The sequence below is a fragment of the Lepisma saccharinum genome, chromosome 9 (genome assembly GCF_977018435.1).
Source record: "Lepisma saccharinum chromosome 9, izLepSacc3.1, whole genome shotgun sequence".
NCBI classification, from domain to species: Eukaryota; Metazoa; Arthropoda; class Insecta; order Zygentoma; family Lepismatidae; genus Lepisma; species Lepisma saccharinum.
The window spans coordinates 2246137-2269143 of NC_139237.1; the positions used below are offsets into that span (position 1 = coordinate 2246137).

A 23007-nucleotide genomic window follows, 5' to 3' on the forward strand; every position below is an offset into this window, starting at 1 on the left:
CTTCAAAACAGAACAGTGGGCGAAAGTCAAAGCTCATCGATGGAGTTAGACTGGTGTCGAAGCGGAGAAACAGAAGTTAATGGTGTTCCAGATAACGCCCTAGAAGAACTATCTCTTGGATCCTGTATCAACCAAAACTATTCAACGAGAACTGAATACTGTGAAGTGCGAACATTCACGTCAGCGCGGCTATTCGAAACCATTGAAAACACTGCATAATGCTGTATAAGTGTCGATAATGTTGCCGAGAGCACAGAGGCTGGACACAACAGCAGTGAGGACAGGTCATCTGATCTGACGAATCTGCAATCACATTATTCCATACCACAGGGAGTGTTTGGGTATGGAGATCCCCTGCAAAAGTCTTCATGTTGAGTGTCTCTTTCATACTGTTAAGCATGAATGGAACTCTGTGATGGGAGGGTCACCCACAGCAGAGGAATATCGCACCATTGTGGGCGATCATCTCCATCGTGCGATGCAGACTGTGTTCCCTGGCGAACGATCTCTGTTCCAAGGCGACAATGGCCCCATTCGCACTGCTCGGTGCATCGAAGCCTGGATCGATAAGAACATGGATGGAGCGAAACATCTAATCTGGCTTCCTCAGTTGACTGATCTTAACGTAATTGAACATGTGGAGGCCAAATTCCTTCAGCCACATTTTCTGAACTAGAGACTGTTTTGCAGGTTTCTTTCCTTGAATATTGTGCTTGACCTGTATTTGTCCATCCCATGTCTGTTACAGGCTGTTATTCAGGCCAAGGGTGGGTCAACCCCACATTGATAAAGATTATGTTCCGTATCTCCGTGTTCATATCTTCCCCACCACCTATACGTATACCATCTTTAGATTGTATTTAGATACATTGTATACTTACGTTTCAACTTTCTTTCTACCACGCGAGAGACCCGGGTTCGATCCCCGGCGGGAAGAACCGGGATTTTTCCCACCTGTTCAAGCGGCTCCGGCGCCCATCCAGCGTCGTATAAAGTGGGTACCTGGAGGAAACTCTGGGGGGTAAAGGCGCCCAGGGACGTGGTGCTGATCACATCACCTCCACCTTCGGCGTGATCAAGAAAGTGTGGGGCCCTAAGCCCACGCCCCCTATACGCCTTCATGGCGTGGTGCATAGGACAGGCGAGCACTTTATCTTTTTACCTTTTTTAAACCTAATCATCTTTTTATTCCATTTCAGGTAATGCTGTCAACGTTTCTCTTCGATTAAAACTTTTCCATGAAATTGATGTTCAAGAAGATAAAGGTGTAAGTTTAGATTCCTTTGAGAACTTACGGTCGAAGTCCAGGTATTCATTTAATTTCATGCACTCTAGCAACCGGATTTATTATATTTAGAGTATTTTTCTTCGAAGCAGAGCTGCTCCAAATATTTGGAGTTGAAATGCGAAAAAGGTTATGGAAATAAGCGATTAAGTGGTTGACGTGGTGTTGTGTTCACTCAAAGGTCGCAGGAATTGAATTAAGAGTGGAAATTAATTCTCAGTAATTCAAAATTGATCAGTGCTGTTGAATGGTGCTTTCACCGACGTCTTTTGAGAAGAGGTTAGCACCATGCTTTACGGGTACAGGAGACCTAGCTTCGAATTCTGCCTAGTACACGGACTAAGGTATTTGTACATTAATTTTGTCACTTCTCTGGAACTCTTGACTTAACACGATAATGAGGACACGTGCTAAGGAGAAGAAGTTGGCGGAGAAAGTACCAACGAAAAATCATACCTGCCCAACTCGGGATTCGATCTAGGAACAAAACACAGAATGATGTCGAGACGTGGATACATTAAAATTTCAAAAGCTTCTCTTATCGATGGAAATATTGTCACATTAGAATAGAATTTGTAAAGCATTGTTGCAGTCTGTGTTGGAAAATAAATTATATTATTATCGATATTTTAGTGCTGTATTCTGAGAATATTTTCATTTGGGATGGTTCGATATGGTGTATTATTGCAATATTTATTGTTGTTGGCATGATTTGATTTTTAAATAATGGATATAAGCAATAATTTGCTAGATAATAGATAGGTGGCATTTTAAAATATGGGCATTTTTGTACATAGCTGCCAGGACTGCATTGTCACTTTTTAAACTTCAGGTAAAATTGGGTAGTACACAATTTTAAAGTTTTCAAAGAATCAACTTTTAAATAATTACATGGCATATCATTTTACTAATATTTTTTTAATATCTTTCCTGGTAAGAGTAGAAGTTTGTGAAATTTTATCTTTAAAATTACAGTAGTTTCTGAGGCACTGATTAATTATTATTGATAGGAAAATGGATTTTTTTTATTCATGTCTACGAATGTTTCACAAAAATTATCTTGTAGCCATGTATATTTCTAGTTTCTATTAATCCTCAGGGTGTCCGACTGTTTACGTATATCAACTTACGGTGGACCGACCCCCGGATAGAAGTGAATGAATCTATTGGAACCGGTGGCACGGTTGTAAATCCCCTTTTTGTGGAAAAACTGTGGACCCCCGACTTGATGTTTCTCCCAGCCGAGGATGTGAATTCAGTCAGTAACATGGGGAGTCAGATTATATACCTCGAAAACGGAAAGAGACTTAGACTGGTAGTGATGTAAGTAGAGTTTTTACAATAAGGGCATAAAGTCGTCATAAAAAGAGTTGTTACTACAAAATGTAAATATTTATCTTCTCCTACTAAACCTTGTTTCTCCAAATATTCTTCCACTCCTTTGTCTCCCTCACTTCAATTTGTATTTCTTTCTCCCCTTTTCCATCTCTCTCTCTCTGCTCGTCCATCTCATATCTCCCTCTCCCACATCCCTTACTGTTTATATATATCTCCCTCTATCTCTATCTTATTCTTCACATTTCCTTGTCTCTACCTCTGTCTCTGTTACATTCCTCTTCTCTTCTTTCTCTCTACGACTGTTCTCATTCTGCTTCTCTCTCTTCCTCTCTCTCTCTCTCTCTCTGCTCCTCCATCCCACTTCTCCCTCTTTCTATTTTTGTCTGTTCCCCTACTGTTTCTCTCACTCTCTCTCTCTCTATCTCACACTTCACATTTCCTTGTCTCTACCTCTGTCTCTGTTACATTCCTGTTGTACTCTTTCTCTCTGCGGCTGTTCTCATTCTGTCACTCTCTCTCTCAACATTCTTTCCACTTCTGCTTCTTTGTTATATCCTTTTCCTCTCTCTTATGTAACTCTTTCCTCTGTTCGTTCATCTTCCTTTATTTCTTCCTTTCTTTCCTTTCCTCTCTTCACAAACCTTGATCTCTACTCCTGTCTCTTTATAATCTCCCTCTTCTCTTTCCCCTTCATTTCTCTTTGTCTACATTTCATCGTATTAACTTATTTTATTGCTATTTCCTACATCCTCTCTCTCTCTCTCTGTCAACATTTCTTCTCTTCACTTCTGTTTCTATGTTATCTCCTTTTCCTCTTTTTTATGTTTCCTCTCTGTTCGTTGATCTACCTTTATTTCTTCCTTTCTTTTCTTTCCTCTGTCCACATACCTCGGTCTCTACCCCTGTTGCTTTATTGTCTCCCTCTACTCTTTCACTCCCTTTCTTTGATTTCTCTTTGTCTACATTTCTTCGTCTCTACTTGTTTCAATTTTATTTCCTTCTTCCTCTCGTGTGGGAGTTCAGCTGAGGGTCTGCACGAGGGCGGCCGACTCGCGGTTTCTCTTTCTCAGCAAAAGAATTTGCCGTGTTACGGACACAAATTCATGACTTCTTGTGTAGAAATTTGAGTGAAAAATTGTCAAAAGTAAAGACATTGTTTATTGTCCATTCTCGAGGTAAATGCCGTATATTATAACTGGGGTTCACTGATTCTGTGCGCTATAGGGCCAACTGCGCCTGGTTTAGACATTTTATTTCGTTAATAATAACACGTAACACTTCTTTCAATAAGATTGCACAATTACCACAAACCCACAGCAAACTGCTGACTGACTAACCGTTACAAGTGCTGCAAAACGTTGCAACTACAAAAGCTGACATTACACCAGGCCTACCGCTCTACACGTTTCCATTGTTGAGTTTCAATGAAATTAGATTTCTTATAGCAGTATTAATACCAGTTATCTAAACAGGCGATAATTTAAATTCGTTCAGTATTTTGACTTCTAATTATAAAGAGGGCAGAATCAGTTCTTACAGTTCTTATATATACGAAAAAAATAGAAAATTAAGTTCTATACGTTAAATTGGAGTGACTCAAAGAAAACCATGAGATGTTGGCCACATTTCTCTGCTATTGTCAGAGTGTTAGGTTATTGACTTTTTTTGGGGGGGGGGGTCTGGTTAATTTCCTAAAGCTATTCCCCCCCTCCAAGGCTACCCGTGAATTAATCACTGTAGTCCGACATTTGTTCTAAATCTATTGGAAGGGAAAACACAATGCGTGAACTTGAACAACTGTTTAGAAAAATAAAAAGTAAACATTCACCAATATGGTTAGTCACATAATTATTGAACTGTGTATTGCATATTGAAGCTCAATATAAAATTGTGTAGCTCTATTTAGGTACAATACAGACTATTATCCTACTGGCAACCCTGAAGTCAACACACTATGTTCGGAGGAGAGGTGGAAAAAAAGGAGAGAGTTGGTCCAGCGGAGGGATAGAGGTTTCATCTTGAGCAGTTTCTGTTCTCCTAGTAAACCATATATTTTGTCATTTTGATCGACATGTTGGTAATTATTAGCAAATGGCTTTATTATGTCATATTTTACATTGACGATTATCAACAGTCTTTTGTTCACCTGGACAGTTTGATTCGGTTGTGAATAGTTTTTACTGGAAGAAGATAGTAGAACGGTATATTTAACGAATAGCATGGAGATGATCATTTGCTTTAAAAAATCAAATGCGTATGTCTGATGATGATGTGTGCTCGTGATCTCTGTGAACGTGTTTTAGTGGATAAATAACCGAAAATTTTTAATTAATTTGCAGAACCTCTGTTCGGCTCCTGTGCAGTATGAATTTTGGACTGTATCCACTGGATATTCAGATATGTTCATGGTTGGTTTTTTCATGTAAGTAGTAGAGTACAGTAGTATCATATTTTGTCTAACTTGTAATTTATTGAAGATTATAGTTTTATATAAAAAAATCATTTTTTCTCAAACATCCATCGCCTCACTATCCTCAGTAAGGAGTCAGGAATAGACATGCTGTGTGATGAATATTACAACACTTCTCTCCTTATATTAAAATTGGTATTTGCAGTCAGGTGTGGTGACATACTCCCTCTGGTTTCTGCATTTCTCTTCTGAAGGTTAACTGTTTATTCTTGGAGGGATTATATCCCGATGTACAAGTACCAAGATTAGTAACTGTAATCCCCCACCTGGACTGTTTTGAAATGACGCAATGTATGTGATGGGAAATGTTCTTTCCACACGGATATAATTTTGTCAGAATTTGGTTCCACGGTGTTTTTTCTTTAATTTTTTTTTAAAAAAAAGTAGTGGAATTTTCAAAAGCAACTTTGCTAGCTCAAACCAGAGGTCCATAATAAAACATTAACATATCTCCCCAGAAGCAAGACATTCATTACATTTAATCACTGCCTATGAAATTTGTAACAGTGGACATCTGTCACACTCTTAGAGAGTTTCAGTAGGAATAGACTTAACATCGCAACTTAGTAGTAGATTTATACGTGTTTAATTTATCCTTGGACTTTTATTATAAATATTTAATACAGGGTGTTTCAAAGAGCAACTTTAATTTTCATCGCTTGTCACACACAAACTAGGAGAGATATTCACACCAGATATACATGATATTCTAGAAATGTATTATTTTAGGAATTTGAAAAAAGCTAATACGGACTAAAGCCTCTTGGTCAGTTCCGCTTGGTTGTAATATGATGCCAAAAATGAATGCACTACTTTCCTTCAATCCCACCAATGCATTCAAATACGTATAGTCTCTGTTACATTGTCCACTAATACGTTTCAATGATATAACAAGAAACTAATGACGTACACATGTAGGGGCCAGGCACGGACATTTTTTCATGTGTCATTTGCAAAGGTTGCAAATGAAGACCTCGCTCGCTCACAGTGTTGATGTAACCAACGACGAGGACATTTCTGTTAAACAAATGAAGGAGTTACTGAACAAATTATCTGATACGCGCATGCCTGAATGCAAATCACACAAGAATGGGAACGTTTTCATGTCTACTTAGGAAATGTTTTCTATTTGAAAGATTGAAAAACAAATTTGTTCATAGATTTTTTAATTTTCTCTTACGTTTATATGCCATGGAATAATTATAAAAATATTTTTTTATTCAACAAAAACATCACTTTTGATAATGTACATATTTGTCACAATGAAACGCCAGTTTAAAACTATTTTGTTTTACTTTCAGCATTATTTATCATGTGAAGTATCTCACCTCTGATTCTCAAGACAGATGGCCAAACTCATCGTTTTAACAAATAGCTTACATTTCAGGTTATTTCTCATTTAGAGAAATCGTAATATGATCCATTGAAACAAGGCTAAATTAAGGTTGGGTTAAAAATATATCCATACCAGGGACGGCACAAAGTTAGAATGTTAAGTTACGATGACTTTACGATGTGAATTTATGAACGTGCATATCTAAAAAGAACTGAGGGAGAAAATATAACTGGTGAGGAAATGGAAGGTAGAAAGGAGAAGACACAATGAACTGGAATGGAGGACTTCAGATCAATAACAAATGGAAGAGTGTGTTAGAAAGAGTGAAAAGGATAAGAAGGAGGAAAGTAGAAGTAAGAAAAGCGAAGAAAGAAAAGAAGAGAGAAGACGACCGCATGATAAGGGATCTCTCCACATTCAGAGATTTTAGGGGGAAATAATAAGAGAATGGTAGCAGACAATCGCCAGGTACCTGTCAATCACATGTCAGGTGAGATATCTAGTACCTGTCAGGAGACACGGCATGCACGAATGCCTGGAGAGAAATGTTGCAGATGGGGACTGGCACCCTCAGATGGTTTTGTGCCTAGACCCTGTGTTATGTGTGTGTGTGTTCTGAGCCTGATGAAGACCCTGATAGAGGGTTGAAACGTCACGGGTTGTGTTCTTTTACTGTAATATAGACTGCCTTGGTCAGCCTATTTATTATTTTTTCCATCGTGAAAACAAGGCTTAATCGTGTTACCATTAGTATCTTATGTTGTTTGCTCTTGGTAGTGAATTTGGAGTTGATGGATAGTAGTAGTTTATATCATACTCAGTGACGTAGCAACATATCGCGAGGCCCTTGGAGAGATTAGAATGTGAGCCCCCCCCCCCCCATCTGTTCTTTAAATTTGAAATCTCAATCTGAATCGATACAAAATATTCATGGATACGTTTAGCAGATTATAATATTTAAATAATACAACTGTAATAAGAATAAATTAATGACTAAATTGATATTTAATAAAATTTTGACGGTGGCTGGTAGCATTGCTGATAAGAACTGTTGCCATTGTCGAGCCTTCATTTAAGATAAACACTTTGAACAGTGTAGACGTTTGAGTTGCGTTTCGAGGAAAAAGGGTCCACATTTTCATCGCGCCGACAAAGATGAGTGTCTTTCTATTGTCGGATTAGATTTTAAATGTTAACAATGTTGTACGTACACAATACGTTTATTACGTAAGAGAATTATGTGTGTACGGTTTTCATGGTCGGTGTCGTAAGTTTAGAACAGTTGCAACTTAGCTGTAAAAAAAGGCCCATCTCATTGTAGTCACGCTCAAACTCAACTGCATGAAAACAGGATCTACTGTATACAGAGTACCAGTGAAAGTAAGCTGTTGTCCCAGTCCATTCTTCTAGGAAATTATTTTTACGAATTCAAACCAGAACTTAGATCTTTCCAATTTTATTTTTAACAATGCCGGAATATAGAATTCTAATAAACAAATAGTTTATATTTCCCTTTCTTTTTATATCAAATTCAAATAAATTAATATCCTAATACTTAATAGATTAATAATTGGGGGACAATACGTTAGTAGTGCACGCGGCCATACGACTGAGAATTATAGATTAGGTTCCTGGATACTGATTCTAATAATAATCTAATTATCCATTGAAATTAACAAATCTAATATTGAACAAATAAATAAATATCTAACTAAAGAATTAGAAGGAACCCCAATCTACTTACATCTCCCATCGGATAGCCACACTCACCATTCACGTGTACAGTAAGAGTCACACCACTCTTTCCCCCTTAACGGATGCCTCCCGACTGAGCAGGCTTGATTCTTCCTCATGGCTCTGAGCATGCTAGCCAATCAAAATGAGGCAAGACGTCATACAATGATACCAACTCACTTCGTGGGCAGAGGGTTATAACATCCCCTCCCCCTAGTGTATAACAAACCTTAACCTCTGAACACAAACATCTTCAACAGCTTTCAAATCAATTACATTTACCAAATTACATTCATCATATTTTCATAGAAGTTGCTCTGGTTTATCCAGAATTTCAGGAATCATATCTACGAATTTCATTTTAAGTTGAAGGGTTGTCGACACAGGTTCCGCAGTAAAATCCTGTAAAATAAAATCTGAACCAGAAACTGGAAATTCTATGAGATACAAATTATTTTAGGTGCACCCTGTATATACTCTTTTACAATGATTTTCAATATGTTGAATTTTTACATACACACTCTCACAATTATCAAACACGTAACATTATCTTTAGTATTAAAAAACAAAAAACAATACAAAGAAAGGGATTACTCTAATAAACAATGAATGGTCGAGAGGCATAGTGACCTAGTTTCAACTCATGTTATCAACTCGCCTGGGCAAATATCTCTTCAACGAAGTGACATGGCAACGTTTGTGCTTAGAAGTGTTGTTGACCTCCACTGCCAGCACACTGGCAGGAGTGAGGAATCGTATTAAGCGATAAGGTCCCGAGTATTTTAGTTGCAGTGACCTTGTAGTCTGTTCGGGGCCAGAAGAAACAAGTTGAGATTTTATCAAGACAAGATCGCCTATTGCAAAGGGTACTCTCGTACTCTTACGTGAATAAAGGCGATTCCTTTTTTCCCAAGATTTCTGCATGTTTTCAAGAGCAGATTTCCATTTTAATTCTAGTTGTTCCTTTGACAATTGATCATTTTCTGAGTGTAATTGCCATCGAACTTCCAAGGGATCGAAAAATACACGCCCCATAAATAATTCTGACGGAGTGTTACCAGTAGCATAGCTTTCTGAACAATTAATAGAATACTGTATCTCTTTCAATCCTTTCATCCACTCATTTTGTCTGTCGTGAAAATACGCTCGAAGAGAAGTTTTTAAAACTTTAATATATCTCTCCGCTAAATTACTCTGAGGATTATATTCGGTGCATGTAATATGTTTAATTCCAAAATTGTACAAAAATGATGTGAAATATTGCGAGACAAAGTAAGAGGCATTATCACTAACCAATTCCATGCACAAACCGCTGTTCATAAACAACTCGTAAAGCTTATCAACTATAACTCTGGAGTTCAAAACTCTTAACCCTTCCAAATGAACAAATTTGGTTGCAGCATCAACTATTAATAAAAGATATTTACAATTCTTAGAACATGGCAATGGCCCCACAATATCTACATGATATATTTGGCTGGGTATCGTGATTACACGTGAACATAAAATGTTAACAGGATTCTCATTTCGTTCTTTAGCTTTCTGACACAAGTCGCAGGTTTGACAGAACTCTTTAACCATGGACTTCATATTGTCCCAGGTAAAATGTTTCTGTACTCTTTTCAAGGTTTTAAACCAACCACAATGTGCTCCACTATAAATATTGTTGTGAAAATACTGAATCAAGGATTTTTGAGTGTTACTAGGTACACAAATTCTATAAGGCATCCCCGATACTTTTGTTTTTTGTACAAAACATCCTTGAACATTTTATAATCTTTTACATCTTTATTTTGTCGAATATTATCTATTATAGGTTTCAAGATTTCGTCTTTGTATTGTTCGTCCGACAAAATATTACTATACAAAGGATGAGACCACATTGTCAAATTGAGGTTTGTGAGCTCTTCCAAATCATGCGTCTCTGTGTCAAAATTCTTATTATCATACATCCTGGACAATAAATCAGAACATACGTTATTTTTAGCAGGAATATGTTCCATTTCGAAACTAAATGATAACAACTTTTCCAAATAACGAGCATATTTAGTGAACTTTGTTGCCCGCTTGATCATCCAAGCAACACTCATGCTATCTACTAGAATTTTAAATGGCCTAGCTCTCAAATAATAATGAAACTTATCCAAAGCTAACATTAAGCTCCATAATTCAATATCATATATCGTACGATTTTTATCTCGATCTTTCAAACGTTTCGAGTGAAAAAACACAGGACGTAAATTACCAAATTCGTCCTCTTGAAGCAGGATAGCTCCATAGCCTGTCAAACTACCGTCAGTTTGGACAACAAAATCTTTATTCATATCAGGCAATTTAAGTACAACATGTTTTTCAAAAAGAAGTTTAATATGATCCAGAGCGTTCTGTTCTAAAGATCCCCATTTAAACTTCACATTCTTTTTCTTTAAGTCATTAAGAGGGGCTACAACTTGTTGGAAATTAGGTATAAATTTCGCAAAATATTGCAAAAAGCCCAATAGTTTCATCAAAGCTCTTAAATTTTTAGGAGGACTGATATTATGAATAGCTTCTACTCTTTTGGGGTCTAGTTGCAAGTTTCCCTGAGAAATTTTAAAACCTAGGAAAAATATTTCATCCTGCATGAATTGACTTTTAGAAGGTGAAATTGTAACACCATATTTACGTAATATCTCTAGTACAATTTTGAGATGTTTCAAATGACTGGCTTTATCTGGGCTAAAGATTATCAAATCATCACAATACCAAAATAAAAATTCTCCTTTAAGATGACCAAACATAATTTGCATAACTCTCGCTAGTGCACTTGGACCTACGCTTAAACCAAATGGTAAGGTACGATACTGCCATTGTCCCGACTGTGAGACGAAGGCTGTTACTTTCTTACTTTCTTCATTAATTGGGATTTGATTGAATGCCCGTTTAAAATCAAGAACAGAAAAAACTGTGCCCTGACTTATTTTAGACAAACTTTCTTCCAAAACACATGGAGGATAAACGTCAAACATAATATGTCGGTTAACCTCTGAATAATTTACGACAAGACGTTTGGTGTTGTTTTTAGAGTCAATCAGGAAACAAGGACTAGCATACGGGCTGTTAGAAGGTTCAATTACATTTTGGGCTAACAAGTCCGATATTATAGCTTCTAGTTCTTTCTCCTTCTCGGCATTCAATAAATAAGGGGCTGATCTAACTGGCACATTATCTTTCATGTGAACAAAATCTTTTATAACGCCAATCTTATCACAAATGACATCACGAAATTGATTCTTACACTCACCAAGTTGATGTGCAAAATAGTTCTCGTCTTGCGATGTCACATCAGGAATAGTCTCCCGAGTAGGTGGATTCTTCCAATCTCCATCACTGGATCTATCACTGGGTACAGCAGTCTTCTTGCCTAGTTGTCGTCCTGGTCCTCTTCTTGATGCATTTGAAGAAAACTTGTTAGTAGTACGATTATGGAAACGGGATTTTACTGTAGAAGTAGAGGGGGGATTTTCCTGAAAAACACGTCCAGTATTAAAAATGCTGTCACAGTTCCACATAATAGGAAATTTTTGAGGCAGAGTTTCAAATTCTAACAAGGCTTTGTCCATACGAAACACCATCTTCGTTCTGATATGAAACTTTACTCCCAATATCACATTTACAGGTAATGTCGGAGACACATACAGTTCCACTGGCCACGTGAGGGGCCCCAGTTGAACAGGCACACACACTACTTGCGTCAACTTTAACTGTTCATCGTTCCCTAGGATGACGTTTAGATTCTTTTCTCTTACTTCCACTTTACAAATTTGTTGAATGCGTTCTAAAAATCCTTGGCTTATAACATTTTCAGAACACTCTGTATCTAAACACAGCGGAGTTGGAATGTTAGCCAATTTTCCTTCGACAAACAATGCTTTTACTTTAACGGTAAGGTCTCTATTGTTATATTGAGGCATCATATAAGTGTTCTTATACTTAGAAAAACTTTGTTTTTGCTGGGGAACTACAGGAAGGCACTGATTGTTTCTTAATAAATTCCCATCTCTAACCAAATTCCCAGTTTGTGTCTTACTAAAGTTCTTACATTCCATGAAATATTCATGACAAAGATAAGCATGTTTTTGAAATATCTTAAGTTTATTTCTCAACTCGTGAACTGAAGTAGGAGTGTTCGAAAATAACAATTGTTGAGACAGAGAGGGATGAAGTCTATCAATCATGAGTCCAACGAACTCTTCTTCTGAAAATTTCACTCGCAATATCTTGGCTCCTCTTAACCTAGTATCCAAGAAATCCACCGGGTCTTCTGAAATTTCTTGCTTTCTTAATACCTTTTCAGATATTAAACTATGCACACTTAGACTGTTGCAAAATTGTTTTACAATACTGTCTAGAATTACGTCCCACTTGGAACCTTGTTGAATATGTTGTAACCATATTTTACTAATTCTACATTGAACTTTAGATATTACAGCAATCAAAATATCTTTTACCGGAAACATTTTCTTTTCTATAAGCATTTGAACGGAATACATAAATCTAAAGATATTTTCAGCCTTTTCATCGTTCAAATTGGGAATATTTCGCAGAAAGTGATTCAAAGTATATTGTGCCATATTATTAGACAACTTATTCATAGCTCTTCCAGAGAATACGGAAGTACAGTTGGAATCGTCGTCAGAAGACGATTCAGCAGAAAAATCTATTAAATTCTGGGACGGTCTTTTATTCACCCAACATGGTTTATGGGGAAATCTACTATAAGTCTGTTTGACTGAAGTTTCCTCCTTTCGGATATCACCAAATTGCAAAGGAGGTTTTGGCAAGGCAGGTGAAAACGGGTTTAATGACTGACCTTCATAAAGTGTGGAACTTATAGGTAAGCCCTGGTACATAGTGCAGTCACCAGCAAGTGGCAGCAATGTGTCTGGCACACCAGTCAAGTCGACCGTGTGGAAGGGATTTCCGGTCGCATGACTCATCTTTAATGCTTTCGAACAACCAACTATCCACCTTCTGATTTTCAAATTTGATCAAACCAATCTGCAATTAAAGATACTATCAATTACAAATATTCGTAACAAAAATTTCCTAGAACTAGAACCATGCTCTCTTGCAACTTAGCTGTAAAAAAAGGCCCATCTCATTGTAGTCACGCTCAAACTCAACTGCATGAAAACAGGATCTACTGTATACAGAGTACCAGTGAAAGTAAGCTGTTGTCCCAGTCCATTCTTCTAGGAAATTATTTTTACGAATTCAAACCAGAACTTAGATCTTTCCAATTTTATTTTTAACAATGCCAGAATATAGAATTCTAATAAACAAATAGTTTATATTTCCCTTTCTTTTTATATCAAATTCAAATAAATTAATATCCTAATACTTAATAGATTAATAATTGGGGGACAATACGTGAGTAGTGCACGCGGCCATACGACTGAGAATTATAGATTAGGTTCCTGGATACTGATTCTAATAATAATCTAATTATCCATTGAAATTAACAAATCTAATATTGAACAAATAAATAAATATCTAACTAAAGAATTAGAAGGAACCCCAATCTACTTACATCTCCCATCGGATAGCCACACTCACCATTCACGTGTACAGTAAGAGTCACTCCACTCTTTCCCCCTTAACGGATGCCTCCCGACTGAGCAGGCTTGATTCTTCCTCATGGCTCTGAGCATGCTAGCCAATCAAAATGAGGCAAGACGTCATACAATGATACCAACTCACTTCGTGGGCAGAGGGTTATACAGTTGGTTAAACTCCAATCTGTTGTTTCTGGAAATAACGCCATCATCGTGTCGGGGAATAACGCCACTCAATTTAAACTCAAATTTAAGGAAATGTTGATTTCGAAAATAGGTTTATCCTTGTTCAGTTACTTTCGAGGCGTACAGATATTTATTCTCGGTTAATTTCCACTTTCAGATGGCGAGAAAATGTACAGGCCAAATGGTCAGTAGATGACTTTAGGCAATCTATGCCAGCCGTCAAACAAGGAATGAAGATAGCATGTGCTGCACGTTTGTTACAAATTCCTCGCAGAACTTTGAGGGACTGGGTATCGCGAAAAGACCAAAAAGACATGCTTTTTCTAATAACTTACTACAGTAATTATTTTTCATAGTACAGTTTAGTAAAGAAAATGTGAATGTTTTATTTGTAATTAAGATAATGTGAATGTTTTACTTGTAATTAAGAACATGGCGTTATTACCCGACAGGTTTGGAAATAACGCCATTTTGCATTAACACAGAATTTCGTATTTTATTGCTTTCATTATAACAGTGCAATCAATATTTTATTATTACACAATAGAGGAAAGTTCATTATCCTAAACATGTAAGTTTCATGTTCCTAACAATAAAAATGTAGAACAAAATGACCAATTGGTGGCGTTATTCACCGAAGTTACCCTATACTCGTTTATTCTTGTAACACACTGCTGGAACTTCCTTTAACCAAAGTGTAGTAATAGTACGATTTCAAAGATGTTCTTCGGGCAAAAGACATAACTGAAATATCCTTAAATATGCTAAACTTTATCTTAAAAAATAAATGCAAACTACGAATCTTTAAAGATTTAGTACGGAGACAATTGTTTAAGTCAGGGGAAAGCGTACAAAATTTACGGATTCGCTGATCGATCTGCTGTTTCACTGCTCAGTTACCACGCAAACTAGTCTCCCACTCCGATGTTCATCACTAATATTTCGTCTTCCGTCATTAAATCTTTCCACCCATTAAGTCATATGACTTAAACAATTGTCTCTGTACTAAACCTTCATTCTGCTGTAGATTTCAGAGGGCCTCGCCATAGGCGCCGACTCCATGGGGCTTAGGGGGGCTCGAGCCTCCCCAATGTTAATGATGTGGGGGCAGAGCCCCCCCAATAATTTTGCTTAAGAGGATCTAATGTATTACTTTTCTTCTCTTGTAAAGTTCTCTGAATTGTGCCACATGAACTTAACTTTAAATACACATTTGAAATGTTCTAAGACCATCAACTTTGGGGGGGGCCTCAGACTGTTAAACCATCAACTTTGGGGAGGGGGGGCTATGACCGGAGACAGCAAAACACATGACTTATTACTAGGGGCATTCATATTTCGTTTTTGACGAAAACACGAACACGAAATGGTGCGAAATGAACTGCAAAATGCGAAATAGATTCTTAAACACGAAATTTACAGTTTATTTACCGACGTGACACTTTCTCAAGTTTGAATTATCCTGTGAGTTATGCAATTCACGGAAAACTGTTTAATTCTGCTGTAAATATTTGAGAACCAAGAATGGACTCCTTTATACAGTAATATACTTAATACTATAGTATATAGTAACTACACAAAGGTGCCATTAGAAGGGTTATGTTTTATTTTGTAATAAGTGCAGTTTTTAAATCAAATTTTGGGTTATGTTTACAATTTTAAAACCAAAATATCATTTTATATACTGCTTTCGATCCGTTTTTTCGCCGCTATAACACCGAACTTTTATTTTATATACCGCTTTTGAACCCGAAATTGACTCTGTTTTTGTACAAAAATTTTGCTTTTGTATTTACCAAAAATATGTGCCTCTACTTATTACTATATACTACGTATATAATTATTATTTACTATTATACATATATTAATCAGACATAATTAATTTAGCGAAGGACTTGTTAAAGACTGTTTGGGAATCCCCTAAAAGAATGCAAATATTTCGGAATATTTTTGATGTGAATGAGAAGGCTGGCCATACAGGACTGCGACCACTTTGCCCTCGTCGGTGGACGTTGAGAGCCTTCAGTATGCAACAGATCTTAAGGAACTATGAAATCCTTCTCAATTTTTTGAGAAATTTTCTGAAGAAGACTCTACTGACGCAACATTAAAATGTGCTGGATACCTGGAGACAATGCTTCACTTCAAGACATTTTTCTTTCTCTCCCTCTACTGCCATGTGATGGGTCCAATAGAAGAGGTAAACTGTAAGATTCAGTCTCCACACATTGGTGCTACAGAAGTGGAATCAAAACTAAAATACTTGTCTGACATCTTTCAAGAAAAGCAAATGGGTTTTGAGCAGTTACGGCTGAAATGCACAGAGGGCAAACCGAGCCTCGTTGATGGGCCAGAATTGCCCCGGCAACGTCACGTCCCTAAGAGACTTGAAAATCCTGATGCTGCCAAACATTACAAGTTCTACACTCCAAAATAGTATTATAAATCAATATACACTGACGTGTGTGACACAGCAAAATCATGTGTTAAACAAGGACATGAATCTACAGGACTACAAAAAGTAACAGCCGTAGAGAAAGAATGCATCTCAGCTGTGAACATTTGCACAACAAACTTTCAGCTTACGCGAGAATTCTTTCGCCAAGATTTGGATGCCGATAGGCTCTCTTTACACATGTCCATGCTTGGTGATGTCGCCAAACAGATGAAAGTTCTTCTAACTACCATGCGTGACATAAGGAAGTTTCTTTTGGAAGAAAGCACCCTCCAGGAGCTTCTGCTTGAAGTTGCCAAATTCAATGGTCCTCACGATAGTGAGGACAGCCACAGCCGAAAGGTCATTCAGTGCTATTCGTCGACTAAAGACATATTTGAGATCTACAATGACGCAGAAGAGACTAAGCAGCTTAGCGGTACTCCCAATACATCAATTATGTAAATTATGTTAATTATGTAAATAATTAAATAAAACTGTTAAATATTGTAAATATTCGTTATTTTATGGGTACGTCAACACTAAGGTTATTTGCAACCCATTACATGTCTGTTGCGGACATTAAAACATACCCATGCCCTCTCCGGGACTCGAACCCGAGACCTCTAGATCAAAGCGAGTTGAGTCGACCACCCAACACGCTCGCCTTACCGAGGCCGGCATAAAACTGTTAGGTTGGTCTCTTAATGTAAATACATATTTTTCAATAAAAATGTTAATTGTTATCTAAAAAACAAATGAACAGACACAAAAGACATAAAGAGACTTTGAAACATTTTCTAAACGTTTCTCATGTTACATTTCATTTGCATGAGGAATATAATAGCTGCTTAAAAACTGCTATACGAAGACATAATTTTTATTTTTAAAAAAGGGAGGGAGTGAGTCATTCATTAATTTATTTCCGTGATCAGAGCCCCCCCCCCCCCAATAATTTTGACAAGTCGGCGCCCCTCGCTCCCTTTGACCACAAAAAACGAATAACACTTCCTTGCTCTTCTGCGGTACAAGTCAACATTGTAGCGGCCATGTTGTACGCGCTACTACGCAGGCGCATACTGCTCGATCCCCACGACACCTTTATGGCGTTGCTAAGGAACTTTTTTTGAGTGTGGAAACACAAATTTTCGTTGTGCATAAATCTCCATGAAGATTATAAAAATTCCTGTTATTTAGTGACGTACATTTTTCAATTTGGTTACCTGATATTAAAAGTGATAAATTTTAGGTATTTTCATGTTATTTGTAGTCCAAAAATTATAAAATAGACAAATGAAGACTTCGTCCTTCTCCGTGGCCGTGCGGTCTAAGGTGCTGTTCTTTGGGCTCCTACTGCGGGACGGCATGGGTTCGAGTCCGCTTGGGTTCAGTCTCTGGGCTCTCGGCTTGTATATAAGACCTGTGGCAACCCACCATTGTGAGGATATTAGGGAGCTACGAATGAGCAGCGTAACCGGCCATAAAAATCTCCTATAACGGCTGGGGGTTCAACGTGCTGCCCCACGTAGCCCCATTACCGGTTGAAGAACTCCACACCTCTAGGTAGGATTGTGGGAGGGAGACTGGCAGTCGGGAGATAGGCCAAGGCCCTTACAGGGCTGTCGAGCCACGGGTTATTATTATTATTATTATTTGAAGACTTCAACATCAACAACTCAGCATATAGTTGTGGTTTTAACATGGAAGTCAAAAAATTTTGCAAATTTCCCACACATTACAATACAAAAAAAATAATTTCCATAGGAACCCATTGCCGTCCCATTATGAAATTTTGCACACAGATAGTCAATTGATGTCTTCAAAACATATATTTTCTTCAAAGAAATAAAAAATGGTGTTTTTGAGACTTAAAAAAAACATCATTTCAAGTTTTTTTTAAAAATTACAAAATTCAAATACCACAGTCGTGTTGCATTTCAAATTAAAGCTCATTAAAAGCAGAAGAGAATGACACCAATTTTGAGCTCTCTACGTCAAATGGTTTTTTATCTACAGCTGATTAAAGATTTCAAGATGTCGTCAAATTGATTTTTTTTTGTTTTTTGAAAGTCGATAACTCAAAAACTAATAGGCGAAAAAATCTGAAATTTGACAGTTTTTGTCCTCTTGATAGGTATGTACAATGTATAAACAAAAAATCTAAAAAATCTGAATCCTAAAGGTTCAAAAGTAATTTTTATCGGTTGATTTGACATGGAATGTGCCTTTAATCAGTTTTTCTTTGTTTCCTCATTTCAAACTTTGGGAAACCGTGGCATAAGAAGAAAATATCGAAGACCGCACATAAAATGTCGGTGCTTGGTAGAGCGAGAGGAAGGGAGGAGGCGGTAAACCACAATTCTGTCTATGACGCCAAAATATCTATCTACGTGGCTGACTCTTCCACACAATCGGTTTCAATATCAACAAATCTTAAGACGATAGTCATTTGCTTCATACGTGTGGAATCTTTGGTACAATCAATTGGTACAGCTGTAATGGCCTTGTGAGTGATCGGTGATTTCAGAAGTATGACGCATTTATGTTGAACTGGTGGTTGACGACCAACCTGTGGTAAAACTCTTAGGGTGATAGAAGGGAATGGAAAAACCTAGTAGTTTAAGGGATATAGACATTGAAATAAATGTGACAAATCTGTAAGTTGGTTAATCAGTTTTATTATGTTTTAAGAATGCCTGTTGTGGACATGGAGAAATGTTACGATATGTAAGTGTAATGGTAATATTTTCTGCAGTGTTCCAAATTATTGGATTTGAAGATATTTGAAGATTCTGCCTACAATTCACTTGTAGGCAGAATAAGCCTACAAGTGAATTGATTTTCTTGAAAGGTGGAATATTAAATATGATCTATGTTTCAAGCTTGTTATTTGAAACCGAGTAGTTGTGATTAGCCATTAAATGTATACTATATATGATACCAACTGAACTCATAAAGGTTTTTCCACACGTTTAATGGCAATGTAGAGTGAGTCGGTGTTTCTTTTCGTTGCCAAACCTCTAAAAACTCCGATTGAAAAGAGAAACGACATTATTAGAACTTTACACAGGCCGGTTGGATGCGTGTCACAGCTAATTCGACTTTTTAAACATAACTTTGCACATTAATTGTACCAGTTAATTTTGCATTTCAGGACTTATATGATAATTGTAAATCTCATTTTGTTGTATACGTCTGAAATATTCTTGTAGTACTAAATATTTGACGTACTGGCATAACAAAATCGTCAAACACACACTCATAAGAAACAAATTTGGTAACCTTATGTACAGTCAGATTTTTCCAAAAAAAAAAAAAACATGGAACGCGAGGCCCTGTCAAGGGCGAGGCCTCGGGAGGTCGCTCACTTCGCCAACCCCTTGCTTCAACACTAATCGTGCTAAACAAAAATAGCAAATTATAAACTAATAATATAAGTACAAATAACAGAAAATTCATTGCCAAAACCCGATGAAGCAAAATTTCATAATTTAATGACTTGTTAAGTTTCTCTATGAGTAAATTTAGTTTTATCCATTGACAAAAAAAAAAAAAAAAATTGGTAAATTTTTTTATGGATTCATTAAATAACTTTGATTGTCACTTGTTACTCATCCGGACTTTTTGAACTTACTGCAATACTCATTGTTGTCATTGCTTAAACACAATCCTATTTTCCGTAGTGGCCTTGTAAACAAGGTGTCCTGGGTTTGATACCCGGTGGAGGCACATAGTGATTCGGATCCCACTTTAAACTGTAGGTCCAGTCCCAATTAGCTTTACTGTGCATAAAATGGACTTAAAACACCAAGTCAAATAACAAACAAAGCAATTCTATTTTCAAATTGTGCCTCTCTTAATTGACTTAAATTCAAGTCAAATCAGCTGATTTTTTTTATTGCATTTCTTTATTCTTCTTTATGACTATTATTAATATGTAGCTTGTTAGTTTTTTCATGGTCCTAGATCTTCCTTAAGTTCACCTTCTGAAAGGATACTTGAGAATTCATTTTCTGTAACAGAGGGACGAGCACAAAATATATAAAAATGCAATGTTATGATGACTTTACATTTTGAATTTATGACCTTTCATATGTAAAAGAAAACTGACATTCGCAAAATGTAAAGAATTAGTAAAAAGTAATGTACTGGTTATGTATAATATACAAGTAATGAATACAGTAATGTTAATATTGGAATCTAGTTTTATATTCGTACTCTTGTATGTTTCAAATAGACTAGAACTGTAATATTTTCAACCAATTGTTTCTTAGGCATTTACTTGCACCGTTGTGTAATTTTTAAACTTTAGTCCTTTATAATGTATAAATATAATAATTGTAATACTCAGCTGGTACACACTTATGTATTGTCATTATCGTGCATTTGAGTGAGGTACACGTCAAACCAGATGAATCTTATTTGGGACGATTTCCCAATAAACTTGAAAGGAATTCCAAAAAACGACGGCAACAAAATAACGCTTCCGAACTATGTGGTGGAATTTAACGTTAACAGGACGGAAAACCATCAAGGTAAATGGAATAAAACATAGTGTTCTGTATGTAATTCTGCGTGTAGATAAACAGGGAGATAGTTAAATTGAAATAATGACCGCGGTGGCTCAGTCGGTTAGTCGACCTCCGTGGCGAAATGGTTAGCAGAGCGCGCTACAACGCCAGGGGTTCTGGGTTCGAGTCCCGGGTAAGGCATGGGTATTTGTGTTCGTCCAGTTGATAAGAAACAAAGAAAATGTAAGAATTGAAAAGTGTAAAAGTGAGAAAAAGAGTGAATGGTGGGGGATACCTCCGTGTAGGGGGTATTTCCTTTAAAGTCGGTAACGCGTCTGACTACCATGCTAAAGGTCCCTGGTTCGATCCCCGGCCGGTTCAAATCCGGGAACTTTTCTAACGGTGGAAGCGGCCCCGGCGTCCACCCAGCGTCGAATAACATGGGTACCTGGGGGAAATCCTGGGGGGTAAAGGCGGTCAGGGGCGTGACGCTGATCACATCACCCCCACTCACGACCGGATCAAGAAAGTGTGGGGCGTTACCCCCACACCCCCTATACGCCTTCATGGCCTGGTGCTATGCACAGGGGAACACTTTACCTTTTTAGTTAAATTGAAATTAAGAGATATGTCTGTTCGGTTGCTATTTTAAGTACCTATGTCTCTATATCTACTAAATATTGCAAAAATGTCATGTTTCGAAATGATTGGTCAGAATTCACATGGTAGTATATTTGGAGTTTACAATCAGAGTAGTACGTGTTATGCCAATCTGAAGGACTCATTGCAATTTATATCATACATTATATGTTATCTCCTTTAGTTGCACGAACAACGTCAAGGCGATCCGTCCTGTAGTTGTCACGACGCGAATATGCCTTATTCGGAGTTATGGATAACTGAACTCGTTCACTACATCAGGTTCGTCTCTCCAAAAGACTATTCGGTGGGTTAGAAATTCTATAATTCTGAAAAAGTGGCAATGGAGAGTATAATTTCTTGAGGAAAGTGAATAGCAATATCAAATACAATAAAACCAGTACTCAGCATCTTTGGATAGAAATCGCTCAAAGGCGGTGTGAGCCAACAACAACAGAAGAAGAAGAAGAAGAAGAAACTAACAGTAGATCATCATCTCTGGATGAGCTGAAAAACCGCATCGTAACTGCTGCGGAAATTCTGGATCGAGTATGGCACGAATTCTTCTATCACCATGGTGAAAATAAAGTGTTTCACATCAAAGTTCACAGCGAAGAATAATTACAGCACCATAATCGTAATGTCAAGATAGTTAATTCCAGCCAATACATTTGTTAGTTTCTTTTTACCATGCTACCAAATATTACTATATTTTTATCGGATCAGAATTTGATCTCGTATTTAGAATGTAAGTAGAAAGCTATGAACACATTTTGCTAAAATTCAATATTATCATGATATTAAATGAAAATATGTTTCTAAATTTCTGGTTGGTACGTATTAGCAGCTTATGAACGAATCACCTTACCACAAGCGACCAATCAAAATGCGAATTTAGTGGAATGTTGCTGACGTTCGGTCAACTCATCAGCACCATATTAGTGTGACGTCAAGCTGCAAGATTGAGTCCAAACAAACTTTTCCTTACTAGATAGGATTGAGTGTTCCATTTCAAAGGGCAACGTTAAGAATTCTGACAGCACTTATTAATCGAAATTGTCATGTGTATCGTACATCAATGTAAAGATGAGATTTCGGAGAATCGGTCGATATATTACATATATACCAGTAGTAATGCACCGGCGTTGAAGTCGATAAATCAATTGATTGGAAAAGATCGATCAAAGATCAATTGATGATGTAGTTGTGTGGGCAAGCAAGGGGTATTGTTGTTCGCGATGACGTCATAAAATGGGCGGGGCTTAATTTGTGAGGATGATTCTGATTGGTGGGCTGTTTAAAAATGGGCGGGGCCTAATTTTGCGAGGAGCGTTTTGATTGGTTGGAAAAGTATTCGGGTTTTTCCCGCGGCGTCTGGAAACAGATGGCGTTGGATGATTCTGAAATTCTAGGAATTTGGGTTGGGGAGGAGGAAAAGTATCGACGATTATCCGGTGACGGTTGGTTTTCTCGGAAT

General features: G+C 37.2%; 1 protein-coding gene across 1 annotated transcript in view; it reads left to right on the plus strand.

Annotated features, from left to right (window-relative positions):
- The first annotated feature begins 1245 nt into the window (after window positions 1–1245).
- LOC145992305 (glutamate-gated chloride channel subunit beta-like) overlaps window positions 1246–23007 on the plus strand; it is a 169076-nt gene continuing 147314 nt past the window's right edge. The window contains exons 1-4 of the mRNA XM_083128689.1: window positions 1246–1267; window positions 2385–2608; window positions 4963–5045; window positions 20772–20915. Of these exons, the coding sequence (XP_082984815.1) occupies window positions 2514–2608; window positions 4963–5045; window positions 20772–20915 (322 nt within the window). The 5' untranslated portion in view covers window positions 1246–1267; window positions 2385–2513. The remainder of the gene's footprint in view (window positions 1268–2384; window positions 2609–4962; window positions 5046–20771; window positions 20916–23007) is intronic.